Below are 15431 nucleotides of genomic sequence, written 5' to 3'. Positions count from 1 at the left end.
TTTGAATAGTTTTTTCTGTTTAATAAACTAAATATTTTGAATAGTTTTTTCTAAATTTTTTTTCAAATTTTTTTTTTGTTTTTTAAAATCGATTTGCCTGCGGGCGCCTACCCCTCCCTTCAATTTTTTTATTTTTAGTACTGTAACTCTAGTTGAATATTTTGTATTGACTACTATAGTTTTTTCTAAATTTTTTTTCAAACTTTTTTTTTGTTTTCCAAAATCGATTTGCCTGCGGGCGCCAACACCTCACTTCAATTTTTTTTTATGATTTTAACTCTAGCCAAATTTTTTAAACATTGAAAATCTGGTACCCTTTGAGCAATTCTTTAATGAACTAAATATTTTGAATAGTTTTTTCTGTTTAAGATTCTGGGCATTTTAGTTTGTACTTTGTAATGAGTATTCATACAGTAAAATCTATTTGCCTGCGGGCGCCAACACCTCCCTTCAATTTTTTTTTTACGATTTTAACTCTAGCCAAATTTTTTAAACATTGAAAATCTGGTACCCTTTGAGCAATTCTTTAATGAACTAAATATTTTGAATAGTTTTTTCTGTTTAAGATTCTGGGCATTTTAGTTTGTACTTTGTAATGAGTATTCATACAGTAAAATCTATTTGCCTGCGGGCGCCAACACCTCCCTTCAATTTTTTTTTTACGATTTTAACTCTAGCCAAATTTTTTAAACATTGAAAATCTGGTACCCTTTGAGCAATTCTTTAATGGACTAAATATTTTGAATAGTTTTTTCTGTTTAAGATTCTGGGCATTTTAGTTTGTACTTTGTAATGAGTATTCATACAGTAAAATCTATTCGTCTGCAGGCTCCAACCCCTCCCTTCAGTTTTTTTTTTTTAGTACTGTAACTCTAGTTGAATATTTTGTATTGACTTGAAAATTGATAACTTGGTACCCCATGAATAATCATTCTTTACTAAACTAAATATTTTGAATAGTTTTTTCTAAATTTTTTTTCAAATTTTTTTTTTTGTTTTTTAAAATCGATTTGCCTGCGGGCGCCTACCCCTCCCTTCAATTTTTTTATTTTTAGTACTGTAACTCTAGTTGAATATTTTGTATTGACTTGAAAATTGATAACTTGGTGCCTCATGAATAATCATTCTTTAATGAACTAAATATTTTGAATAGTTTTTTCTAAATTTGTTTGAAAATTTTTTTTTTGTTTTCTAAAATCGATTTGCCTCCGGGCACCAACACCTCCCTTCATTTTTTTTTTTATGATTTTAACTATAGCCAAATTTTTTAAACATTGACAATCTGTTACCCTTTGAATAATTCTTTAATGAACTAAATATTTTGAATAGTTTTTTCTGTTTAAGATTCTGGGCATTTTAGTTTGAACTAAGTAATGTGTATTCATACGTTAAATTTTTTGTATTGACTTGAAAATTGATAACTTGTTGCCCCATGAATAATCATTCTTCAATGAACTAAATATTTTGAATAGTTTTTTCTGTTTAAGATTTGGTTAGGACATTTTAGTTTGAACTTCGTAATGTGTGTTTTCTAATGTAAATTTTTTTCCAAACTTTTTTTTGTTTTCCAAAATCGATTTGCCTGCGGGCGCCAACACCTCCCTTCAATTTTTTTTTTACGATTTTAACTCTAGCCAAATTTTTTAAACATTGAAAATCTGGTACCCTTTGAGCAATTCTTTAATGGACTAAATATTTTGAATAGTTTTTTCTGTTTAAGATTCTGGGCATTTTAGTTTGTACTTTGTAATGAGTATTCATACAGTAAAATCTATTCGTCTGCAGGCTCCAACCCCTCCCTTCAGTTTTTTTTTTTTAGTACTGTAACTCTAGTTGAATATTTTGTATTGACTTGAAAATTGATAACTTGGTACCCCATGAATAATCATTCTTTAATAAACTAAATATTTTGAATAGTTTTTTCTAAATTTTTTTTCAAATTTTTTTTTTGTTTTTTAAAATCGATTTGCCTGCGGGCGCCTACCCCTCCCTTCAATTTTTTTATTTTTAGTACTGTAACTCTAGTTGAATATTTTGTATTGACTTGAAAATTGATAACTTGGTGCCTCATGAATAATCATTCTTTAATGAACTAAATATTTTGAATAGTTTTTTCTAAATTTTTTTGAAAATTTTTTTTTTGTTTTCTAAAATCGATTTGCCTCCGGGCGCCAACACCTCCCTTCATTTTTTTTTTTATGATTTTAACTATAGCCAAATTTTTTAAACATTGACAATCTGTTACCCTTTGAATAATTCTTTAATGAACTAAATATTTTGAATAGTTTTTTCTGTTTAAGATTCTGGGCATTTTAGTTTGAACTAAGTAATGTGTATTCATACGTTAAATTTTTTGTATTGACTTGAAAATTGATAACTTGTTGCCCCATGAATAATCATTCTTCAATGAACTAAATATTTTGAATAGTTTTTTCTGTTTAAGATTTGGTTAGGACATTTTAGTTTGAACTTCGTAATGTGTGTTTCTAATGTAAATTTTTTTCCAAACTTTTTTTTTGTTTTCCAAAATCGATTTGCCTGCGGGCGCCAACACCTCACTTCAATTTTTTTTTATGATTTTAACTCTAGCCAAATTTTTTAAACATTGAAAATCTGGTACCCTTTGAGCAATTCTTTAATGAACTAAATATTTTGAATAGTTTTTTCTGTTTAAGATTCTGGGCATTTTAGTTTGTACTTTGTAATGAGTATTCATACAGTAAAATCTATTTGCCTGCGGGCGCCAACACCTCCCTTCATTTTTTTTTTTATGATTTTAACTATAGCCAAATTTTTTAAACATTGACAATCTGTTACCCTTTGAATAATTCTTTAATGAACTAAATATTTTGAATAGTTTTTTCTGTTTAATAAACTAAATATTTTGAATAGTTTTTTCTAAATTTTTTTTCAAATTTTTTTTTTGTTTTTTAAAATCGATTTGCCTGCGGGCGCCTACCCCTCCCTTCAATTTTTTTATTTTTAGTACTGTAACTCTAGTTGAATATTTTGTATTGACTACTATAGTTTTTTCTAAATTTTTTTTCAAACTTTTTTTTTGTTTTCCAAAATCGATTTGCCTGCGGGCGCCAACACCTCACTTCAATTTTTTTTTATGATTTTAACTCTAGCCAAATTTTTTAAACATTGAAAATCTGGTACCCTTTGAGCAATTCTTTAATGAACTAAATATTTTGAATAGTTTTTTCTGTTTAAGATTCTGGGCATTTTAGTTTGTACTTTGTAATGAGTATTCATACAGTAAAATCTATTTGCCTGCGGGCGCCAACACCTCCCTTCAATTTTTTTTTTTACGATTTTAACTCTAGCCAAATTTTTTAAACATTGAAAATCTGGTACCCTTTGAGCAATTCTTTAATGAACTAAATATTTTGAATAGTTTTTTCTGTTTAAGATTCTGGGCATTTTAGTTTGTACTTTGTAATGAGTATTCATACAGTAAAATCTATTTGCCTGCGGGCTCCAACCCCTCCCTTCAGTTTTTTTTTTTTTAGTACTGTAACTCTAGTTGAATATTTTGTATTGACTTGAAAATTGATAACTTGGTACCCCATGAATAATCATTCTTTAATGAACTAAATATTTTGAATAGTTTTTTCTAAATTTTTTTTCAAATTTTTTTTTTGTTTTCTAAAATCGATTTGCCTGCGGGCGCCAACACCTCCCTTCATTTTTTTTTTTATGATTTTAACTATAGCCAAATTTTTTAAACATTGACAATCTGTTACCCTTTGAATAATTCTTTAATGAACTAAATATTTTGAATAGTTTTTTTCTGTTTAAGATTCTGGGCATTTTAGTTTGAACTAAGTAATGTGTATTCATACGTTAAATTTTTTGTATTGACTTGAAAATTGATAACTTGTTGCCCCATGAATAATCATTCTTCAATGAACTAAATATTTTGAATAGTTTTTTCTGTTTAAGATTTGGTTAGGACATTTTAGTTTGAACTTCGTAATGTGTGTTTCTAATGTAAATTTTTTTCCAAACTTTTTTTTTGTTTTCCAAAATCGATTTGCCTGCGGGCGCCAACACCTCACTTCAATTTTTTTTTATGATTTTAACTCTAGCCAAATTTTTTAAACATTGAAAATCTGGTACCCTTTGAGCAATTCTTTAATGAACTAAATATTTTGAATAGTTTTTTCTGTTTAAGATTCTGGGCATTTTAGTTTGTACTTTGTAATGAGTATTCATACAGTAAAATCTATTTGCCTGCGGGCGCCAACACCTCCCTTCATTTTTTTTTTTATGATTTTAACTATAGCCAAATTTTTTAAACATTGACAATCTGTTACCCTTTGAATAATTCTTTAATGAACTAAATATTTTGAATAGTTTTTTCTGTTTAATAAACTAAATATTTTGAATAGTTTTTTCTAAATTTTTTTTCAAATTTTTTTTTTGTTTTTTAAAATCGATTTGCCTGCGGGCGCCTACCCCTCCCTTCAATTTTTTTATTTTTAGTACTGTAACTCTAGTTGAATATTTTGTATTGACTACTATAGTTTTTTCTAAATTTTTTTTCAAACTTTTTTTTTGTTTTCCAAAATCGATTTGCCTGCGGGCGCCAACACCTCACTTCAATTTTTTTTTATGATTTTAACTCTAGCCAAATTTTTTAAACATTGAAAATCTGGTACCCTTTGAGCAATTCTTTAATGAACTAAATATTTTGAATAGTTTTTTCTGTTTAAGATTCTGGGCATTTTAGTTTGTACTTTGTAATGAGTATTCATACAGTAAAATCTATTTGCCTGCGGGCGCCAACACCTCCCTTCAATTTTTTTTTTACGATTTTAACTCTAGCCAAATTTTTTAAACATTGAAAATCTGGTACCCTTTGAGCAATTCTTTAATGAACTAAATATTTTGAATAGTTTTTTCTGTTTAAGATTCTGGGCATTTTAGTTTGTACTTTGTAATGAGTATTCATACAGTAAAATCTATTTGCCTGCGGGCTCCAACCCCTCCCTTCAGTTTTTTTTTTTTTAGTACTGTAACTCTAGTTGAATATTTTGTATTGACTTGAAAATTGATAACTTGGTACCCCATGAATAATCATTCTTTAATGAACTAAATATTTTGAATAGTTTTTTCTAAATTTTTTTTCAAATTTTTTTTTTGTTTTCTAAAATCGATTTGCCTGCGGGCGCCAACACCTCCCTTCATTTTTTTTTTTATGATTTTAACTCTAGCCAAATTTTTTAAACATTGACAATCTGTTACCCTTTGAATAATTCTTTAATGAAATAAATATTTTGAAAATTTTTTTCTGTTTAAGATTCTGGGCATTTTAGTTTGTACTATGTAATGTGTATTCATACGTTAAATTTTTTGTATTGGCTTGAAAATTGATAACTTGGTGCCCCATGAATAATCATTCTTCAATGAACTAAATATTTTGAATAGTTTTTTCTGTTTAAGATTTGGTTAGGACATTTTAGTTTGAACTTCGTAATGTGTGTTTCTAATGTAAATTTTTTTCCAAACTTTTTTTTGTTTTCCAAAATCAATTTGCCTGCGGGCGCCAACACCTCCCTTCAATTTTTTTTTTACGATTTTAACTCTAGCCAAATTTTTTAAACATTGAAAATCTGGTACCCTTTGAGCAATTCTTTAATGGACTAAATATTTTGAATAGTTTTTTCTGTTTAAGATTCTGGGCATTTTAGTTTGTACTATGTAATGTGTATTCATACGTTAAATTTTTTGTATTGACTTGAAAATTGATAACTTGGTACCCCATGAATAATCATTCTTTAATGAACTAAATATTTTGAATAGTTTTTTCTAAATTTTTTTTCAAATTTTTTTTTTTTTTTTCTAAAATCGATTTGCCTGCGGGCGCCAACACCTCACTTTTTGTTTAAGAATCTGGGCATTTAAGATTGTACTTTGTAATGTCTATTCCTACAATTAATTTTTTTCAAAATTTTTTTTTGGTTTCCTAAAATGCATTTGACTGCGGGCGCCAACAGCCTCCTTCAATTTTTTTTTTAGGATTTAACCTCTAGCCAAATATTTTAAACATTGACAATCTAGTACCTCTTGAATAATCCTTGTTTAATGAAATAAATATTTTAAATAGATTTTTCTGTTTAAGATTCTGGGCATTTAAGATTGTACTTTGTAATGTGTTTACGCCAAATTGTACTCACCTTATCTATATTATTATTATTACTATTATTATTTTTAATTGATACTATTATTATTATTATTTTAATTATTACGATTGTTATTAATATTGTTAATATCGTATCTTATCGTATATCCATATTTAACCATTATTATTATTCGCAACTTTCGGCGATTACACTATTCCGGTTCAATTCTGTCACAGAACACGGCACCTACCTGTTCAAGTCTGTCACAGAACACGGGACCGGAGCAGTGTTATCGCCGACAACGCACATATAAAAGGCTGTGCGAACGACGAACGAACAACCATTCCCTTACCAGCATTGTAGTAAGACCCACCCGGGCAGACTTACGCTTTGCTGGTAAACGGACTCCCCCAGCTTTGACGGAACCTCGTCGGACGGTTGTGGTGCGGCCAGTGATCGAATAGTTGGAGAAATTCCGGCATTGGATCGGCCGCCCACAGTCATTGGGGCAATAGTTGGAGCTATTCCGGCATTGTTCCGACTGTTTACCAGTCCGACTTGACCCCCCGTGATTCCCCGTCAGTGCGTTCGTCGTCGCGGCCTTTTACTCAGGCATAGTGCGTTAGTCCGTATTTTATTTTTTATTTTATTGTAATTTAAAAATCATGTTTATTATTAAACCTAATATGTTATATCAATATAATTGTCATTAAGACATATAAAAATAAATTATCAACTTTGTCATTAAGACATATTAATAAATTTTATACTTGTCATTGTGACATCCTAACCTATTCGTGGTACTGAACCACAACCCTGTATATAAAACATTGGTCCTTCGAACCGGATTAAACAAAACAAACCTAGACCTTATCATAAGTCTACCATAAACTCACATCAAGATGGTCATGCCAGAGTCTATAAAATACCTCGACGCCAAAGCTCGAGTGGTTCGAGCACTCGGCCGCATTACGAGGTTCACACAGGCAACCAATGAATATCTCGCAGACCAAACCAGTACAAGCAAACGGGCAAAGGTCGAAACCATGCTCTTAGAAGTAAATGATCTACGTGCCAATGTTGATCAAGATATCCAAGTTATGGAGACAGCAGTAGGATCAAAGACATCGCCTATCGACGTCACTGACAATACATGCAGCACTTCCCTGAGCGATTCATTTGACCAACTATATTACGATCTTATTGCTATGGCTCACTTACATACGATTCCATTAACTAAAGAACATGAAATTTCACAAAACCAGACAACTCAATTTGGAAACTCGTCGATCTATCAACTACCGAAACGGAAATTCCCCACCTTCTCCGGAAGTCTAAAAGAGTACCAAGGCTTTGAAGATCTGTTTAATTCAATTTTGTCGCATACTCCAGAACTCCAGGACGTTGAAAAATTTGAATATTTAAAGACATCTTTAGAAGGAGAAGCACTCTCTCTGGTATCGCATCTATCGTTGACCTCAGCCAATTACCAAAGTGCGTGGAAAATCCTACGAAGTCGGTACGGGAACAAACGTGATTTGGCACGTATCCATTTGGATGCACTTTTAGCACCTCAAAAGGTTACATTTGCCAACGCCGCATCAATTAAACACGTGATTAACATCATTCAAGAACATATAGCTGCGTTGGACAACCTGAATTTTATCACTCGTCAGTGGGGGCCAATTCTGGTGCACATATTCGAACAACACCTCGATTATGAGTTACGTTCTCGCTGGGAGTTACGGGTAGGAGAAAACTATTCGCCCCAGGTCAGCGAATTTGTGGATTTTTTACACACTCACATCCGATCGGCAGAAGTCCACCCGTCTAGCTCGACGTCAACGAATGAGGCACCACCAACTTCATTTAAAAACTCTAATACTAAAGCTCGCCATCGTCCCGTTGCCAAAGTTCTAACTACAACAGCTCCACAGACGCCCATTACTAAATGTGCGCTATGCAAAACGGTCCATTCAATACGTCAATGTTCAGTTTTCCTCAAGGAACCTCCCACTGAACGATTCAAAATAACAAAGACGTTAGATCTTTGCATAAATTGTTTGGGCTCCGGTCATTCATCTGCAGCATGTCCTTCGAAAAGCTCGTGTAAATCCTGCCGTAAACGTCATCATTCATTGCTTCATTTTCCAGAACAAAAGACATCAACAAATGATGTTGTTTCACCAATTTCAATGGTAGCGGTACATCCACGACCACAATCCATTCTATTATCAACCTTACTCGTCAATATCTCGTCAATCCATAAGGAAACCTACACTTTTCGAGCACTGTTGGATACAGGATCCCAAGTGAGCTTCATTACCAAAAAATGTGCCGATCGACTGTCATTAGTTCAACGCCGCTGTTCTGCCAGAGTGAACACTTTCTCAGGGGCATCAATTAATGCAGTGTCTGGCATATCATCGATCAAGCTGGCACCAGTAGGGAAAACTGAGCCTTGCATCCCACTCGACGTCTTCATTGTCAGTAAAATTACTGATGCAACACCGCAGTCTAGTTATTCATCTACTTCATGGTCACACGTAAACAACTTGGATTTAGCTGACCCAACATTTCACACTCCCGGCCCAGTTGACATCTTACTCGGGGCAGATGTCGCACCAACCATACTGACTGGTACTCGCATTGCAGGACAACCATTACAACCGACCGCTTTCGGAACGATATTTGGATGGATCTTGATGGGTCCAATATCACCAACATCCAGCAACCAAATGACCTCATTGTTAGTAACCACGAATACGACATTAGAAAAAACGCTAACAAAGTTTTGGGAGATGGAGGAACTCCCAAAGGTAAAACATCTAAGTCCTGATGAAATTCAGGCGGAGACCATCTTTACATCTTCAATCAAACGTCTACCCTCGGGACGGTTTAGTGTTGCCTTGCCATTTAAACATTTACGTCCAATACTAGGTGACTCCAAAGGTGGAGCGCTCAGAAGATTTCATGCTCTCGAAAGGCGTATGGCTCAAGATCCAACCTTGGGCAAAAAATACTCAGATTTCATGCAAGACTACTTGGAAAGTAAACACATGGAAGTAGTTCCCGAGAGCAATAAAATCACTCCTTATTGCTATTATATACCACATCATTGTATCCTGCGTCCGGAAAGTCAAACTACAAAGCTTCGGGTAGTTTTTGACGCCTCATCTCGAACTACTTCTGGACAGTCATTAAATTCCAGCGTGTACACTGGACAGAAGTTACAGCAAGAAATTACCAACATTCTGATTCGAGCTCGAGTACACAAGTTTTTATTCACTGCGGATATCAAACAAATGTACCGACAAATCCAAATTCATGCAACCGATCGAGACTATTTACGCATACTTTGGCGTTTTGAACCAGACTCACCAATTCAAGAATATCGCCTATGTACGGTTACATATGGCACCTCTTGTGCTCCACACCAAGCACTACGCACGATGCAATATCTGGCGACAATAGAAGAGTCAAGGTTTCCAATTGCTGCTAAAGTGCTGAAGAATGACATGTTTGTTGACGACATTCTTACAGGAGCTCAGTCAGAAGAGGATACCCTGTTCTGCCAACAACAGGTGATAGCTCTGTGTGCTCAGGGGAAGTTCCAACTAAGGAAGTGGGCTAGTAATCTACCCAGCATCTTACAAGCAGTACCCGCTACTGAATGCTCTATGGATCCCGCTGTACTATTTGATGACGAAGGGCAAGCAATACTCAAGATCCTCGGCATGCATTGGAACCCTACACAGGACTACTTTTCGTACCACTATCATAGTCCAAGCCTCACAACAACAAAACGTTCGGTCTTATCAGATATGGCACGTATCTTCGACCCATTGGGTTTCTTAGCACCCGTCACCTTCCTGGCCAAATATGTAATGCAATTACTATGGACGTCTGGAATTGGTTGGGACGATCTCGTCCCGGAACAAATACTAACGATTTGGAAGCGATATCAACAGGAGCTTAAAAGCATACAAACATTAACTATTCCTCGTCGAATCACGATAGATGGGCATCCAACATATGAGTTACATACATTTTCCGATAGCTCAGAAAAGGGTTATGCTGCAGTCGTGTATCTGCGTTGTATTAGTGGTTCCACGATTCAGTGTCACCTCATCACAGCAAAATCAAAGGTAGCTCCACTTAAACACGTCACCATTCCACGGTTGGAACTTTGCGGAACGCTACTTGCTGCAAAATTGTTGCATTCAGTCCATCACATTTTCGCTTCAATTATATCCATCACTACAATGCACGCGTGGACTGACTCAACCACCGCTCTGTCTTGGATAAAATCATCGCCTCATCGTTGGGCAACATTCGTCGCCAATCGTACAAGTCAACTACAGGAACTTACACCACCATCTATATGGCGTTATGTTCCCACAAATGACAATCCTGCTGACTGTGCCTCAAGGGGGCTCTATCCATCTGAGGTTCTTCATCATCCACTCTGGTGGTCTGGTCCCAGATTTCTCTATCAAGACCATAATACATGGCCACCAACAGTTATCAACAACGATCCTGATACGACAAATTCGGAAGAACGTAAAACTACTCTAGTAGTCACACTACATCAGACTGTCATCGAAGATCTATTAAATAAATATTCATCACTCGCTACAATCATACATGTTGTCGCATACTGTTCAAGAATCTTTACCAAATCTAAACCAATAACCATAAAGTTGTCTCCTCATGAACAAGTAGATGCCTTGCAACGGATCATTCGAACAGTACAAGGGCAATCATTTTCGGATGAGTTTGACAAAACAGGTAATTACTCCTATGCAAACACTAGCAAATTACGAAAACTCAGTCCGTTTCGAGATGATCACGGAATAATACGTGTTGGTGGTCGTCTAAATCATGCACCGATTCCATATGCACAGAAGCATCCAATACTTCTGCCACGTTCCCACCGACTAACGAACCTACTCATTGATGATTTTCATAAAGAACACAAACATCCCGGTGCCACTACTCTGCAAACAATAATTGCACAACAGTATTGGATAATATCTGGTCGCCAAGTCATTAGATCCCGATTAAGACTCTGTATTGCTTGCTACAAGACGCGCCCACGCAATCCACAGCCTTTTATGGGTGACATGCCCAAATATCGTCTGCAACAGATAAAACCATTTATGACAACAGGCGTAGACTATGCCGGCCCAATCATTTTAAAGTCCTCTACAACACGTCGAACGGTGCCCAGTCAAGCATACATCTGTTTATTTGTGTGTATGACAACCAAGGCATTACATTTGGAAGTGGCCTCAGATTTGTCATCCGAAACCTTTCTGATGGCGTTTTGTCGTTTCATCTCCAGACGCGGACCGATTGAACAAATACACAGTGACTGCGGAACAAATTTCAAGGGGGCGGCTAACCTATTACAGCCCGTCGATCAATTCACCCATTCCAAGGAGTATCAGAATCAGTGTCAGGCATATCTAACGGCTCGGAATATCAGTTGGCATTTTAACCCCCCTTCCGCACCACATTTTGGAGGATTATGGGAGGCTGGGGTCAAATCAGTCAAAACACTGTTATACAGAATCCTTGGGTTGCAACGACTAACATACGAAGAATTGAGCACATTGCTGAGTCGCATTGAAGCTACTTTAAACTCACGTCCACTGGGTGCCCTAAGTTCTGATCCATCCGAATTTAAGGCCCTTACTCCAAGTCACTTTCTCACTCTTATGTCCAGTACAGCCACTGTCGAACCTAATTTAGAGAAAATCCCTCTATCTCATTTTCAACGTTGGAGACTAATTAAGGACCTCCAAGTCCACTTCTGGAAACGATGGCAAAACGAGTATTTGCAAACTCTCCAAAGACGCAGCAAATGGACAAACCATAGTGACAACTTGAAAACCAATACCTTGGTCCTAATACGAGAACCAACACCTCCACTTCTATGGAAACTTGGTCGGATTCTCCAGGTGCACCCCGGCCAAGATGGGATTGTTCGAGTTGCTACCGTCCAAACCAGCACCGGAATCATCAAGAGACCAATCGTGAAACTCTGTCCACTTCCAACCTGTTAAACGCTGAACGCATTTAAGGTGGGCAGGATGTTTACGCCAAATTGTACTCACCTTATCTATATTATTATTATTACTATTATTATTTTTAATTGATACTATTATTATTATTATTTTAATTATTACGATTGTTATTAATATTGTTAATATCGTATCTTATCGTATATCCATATTTAACCATTATTATTATTCGCAACTTTCGGCGATTACACTATTCCGGTTCAATTCTGTCACAGAACACGGCACCTACCTGTTCAAGTCTGTCACAGAACACGGGACCGGAGCAGTGTTATCGCCGACAACGCACATATAAAAGGCTGTGCGAACGACGAACGAACAACCATTCCCTTACCAGCATTGTAGTAAGACCCACCCGGGCAGACTTACGCTTTGCTGGTAAACGGACTCCCCCAGCTTTGACGGAACCTCGTCGGACGGTTGTGGTGCGGCCAGTGATCGAATAGTTGGAGAAATTCCGGCATTGGATCGGCCGCCCACAGTCATTGGGGCAATAGTTGGAGCTATTCCGGCATTGTTCCGACTGTTTACCAGTCCGACTTGACCCCCCGTGATTCCCCGTCAGTGCGTTCGTCGTCGCGGCCTTTTACTCAGGCATAGTGCGTTAGTCCGTATTTTATTTTTTATTTTATTGTAATTTAAAAATCATGTTTATTATTAAACCTAATATGTTATATCAATATAATTGTCATTAAGACATATAAAAATAAATTATCAACTTTGTCATTAAGACATATTAATAAATTTTATACTTGTCATTGTGACATCCTAACCTATTCGTGGTACTGAACCACAACCCTGTATATAAAACAAATGTGTATTCCTACAGTTAAATTTTTTCCTAAAATGCATTTGCCTGCGGGCGCCAACACCCTCCTTCAATTTTTTTTTTATGATTTTATCTCTAAACAAATTTTTTAATCATTGACAATCTGTTACCCTTTGAATAATTCTTTAATGAACTAAATATTTTGAATAGTTTTTTCTGTTTAAGATTCTGGGCATTTTAGTTTGTACTTTGTAATGAGTATTCATACAGTAAAATCTATTCGTCTGCGGGCTCCAACCCCTCCCTTCAGTTTTTTTTTTTTAGTACTGTAACTCTAGTTGAATATTTTGTATTGACTTGAAAATTGATAACTTGGTACCCCATGAATAATCATTCTTTAATAAACTAAATATTTTGAATAGTTTTTTCTAAATTTTTTTTCAAATTTTTTTTTTGTTTTCTAAAATCGATTTGCCTGCGGGCGCCAACACCTCCCTTCATTTTTTTTTTTATGATTTTAACTCTAGCCAAATTTTTTAAACATTGACAATCTGTTACCCTTTGAATAATTCTTTAATGAACTAAATATTTTGAATAGTTTTTTCTGTTTAAGATTCTGGGCATTTTAGTTTGGACTATGTAATGTGTATTCATACGTTAAATTTTTTGTATTGACTTGAAAATTGATAACTTGGTGCCCCATGAATAATCATTCTTCAATGAACTAAATATTTTGAATAGTTTTTTCTGTTTAAGATTTGGTTAGGACATTTTAGTTTGAACTTCGTAATGTGTGTTTCTAATGTAAATTTTTTTCCAAACTTTTTTTTTGTTTTCCAAAATCGATTTGCCTGCGGGTGCCAACACCTCCCTTCAATTTTTTTTTATGATTTTAACTCTAGCCAAATTTTTTAAACATTGAAAATCTGGTACCCTTTGAGCAATTCTTTAATGAACTAAATATTTTGAATAGTTTTTTCTGTTTAAGATTCTGGGCATTTTAGTTTGTACTTTGTAATGAGTATTCATACAGTAAAATCTATTTGCCTGCGGGCTCCAACCCCTCCCTTCAATTTTTTTGTTTTTAGTACTGTAACTCTAGTTGAATATTTTGTATTGACTTGAAAATTGATAACTTGGTGCCCCATGAATAATCATTCTTCAATGAACTAAATATTTTGAATAGTTTTTTCTAAATTTTTTTTCAAATTTTTTTTTTGTTTTTTAAAATCGATTTGCCTGCGGGCGCCTACCCCTCCCTTCAATTTTTTTATTTTTAGTACTGTAACTCTAGTTGAATATTTTGTATTGACTTGAAAATTGATAACTTGGTGCCCCATGAATAATCATTCTTCAATGAACTAAATATTTTGAATAGTTTTTTCTAAATTTTTTTTCAAATTTTTTTTTTGTTTTCCAAAATCGATTTGCCTGCGGGCGCTAACACCTCCCTTCAATTTTTTTTTTATGATTTTAACTCTAGCCAAATTTTTTAAACATTTAAAATCTGGTACCCTTTGAGCAATTCTTTAATGGACTAAATATTTTGAATAGTTTTTTCTGTTTAAGATTCTGGGCATTTTAGTTTGTACTTTGTAATGAGTATTCATACAGTAAAATCTATTCGTCTGCGGGCTCCAACCCCTCCCTTCAGTTTTTTTTTTTTTAGTACTGTAACTCTAGTTGAATATTTTGTATTGACTTGAAAATTGAAAACTTGGTGCCCCATGAATAATCATTCTTCAATGAACTAAATATTTTGAATAGTTTTTTCTAAATTTTTTTTCAAATTTTTTTTTTGTTTTCTAAAATCGATTTGCCTGCGGGCGCCAACACCTCACTTTTTGTTTAAGAATCTGGGCATTTAAGATTGTACTTTGTAATGTCTATTCCTACAATTAATTTTTTTCAAAATTTTTTTTTGGTTTCCTAAAATGCATTTGACTGCGGGCGCCAACAGCCTCCTTCAATTTTTTTTTTATGATTTAACCTCTAGCCAAATTTTTTAATCATTTACAATCGGGTACCCTTGAATAATCCTTATCTTGAATGAACTAAATATTTTAAATGGTTTTTTTTGTTTAAGATTCTGGGCATTTTAGTTAGTACTTTGTAATATGTATTCCTACAGTTAAATTTTTTCAAGATTTTTTTTTCGTTTCCTAATATGGATTTGCCTGCGGGCGCCAACACCCTCCTTCAATTTTTTTTTTAAGTAATGTACCCTAGTTGAATATTTTGTATTGACTTGAAAATTGATAACTTGGTGCCCTATGAATAATCATTCTTTAATGAACTAAATATTTTGAATAGTTTTTTCTATTAAGATTCTGGGCATTTTAGTTTGTACTTTGTAATGTGTATTCCTACAGTTAAATTTTTCAAAATTTTTTTTGGTTTCCTAAAATTTATTTGCCTGCGGGCGCCAACACCCTCCTTCAATTT

At 34.4% G+C, this 15431-nt stretch overlaps 1 protein-coding gene across 1 annotated transcript; it reads left to right on the top strand.

The window, feature by feature from the left end:
• Nucleotides 1-7033: 7033 nt before the first annotated feature.
• LOC132943558 (uncharacterized) lies at nt 7034-12202 on the top strand. The gene has a single exon (XM_061012595.1). It carries the CDS (start codon nt 7034-7036, stop codon nt 12200-12202), a length of 5169 nt encoding a protein of 1722 aa, XP_060868578.1.
• The last annotated feature ends 3229 nt before the right edge of the window (nt 12203-15431 follow it).

The sequence above is a fragment of the Metopolophium dirhodum genome, chromosome 4, assembly GCF_019925205.1.
Source record: "Metopolophium dirhodum isolate CAU chromosome 4, ASM1992520v1, whole genome shotgun sequence".
Taxonomy (NCBI): Eukaryota; Metazoa; Arthropoda; class Insecta; order Hemiptera; family Aphididae; genus Metopolophium; species Metopolophium dirhodum.
Note: the sequence above shows the minus strand (reverse complement) of the source record. Positions and strands in the feature narration are given on the sequence as shown.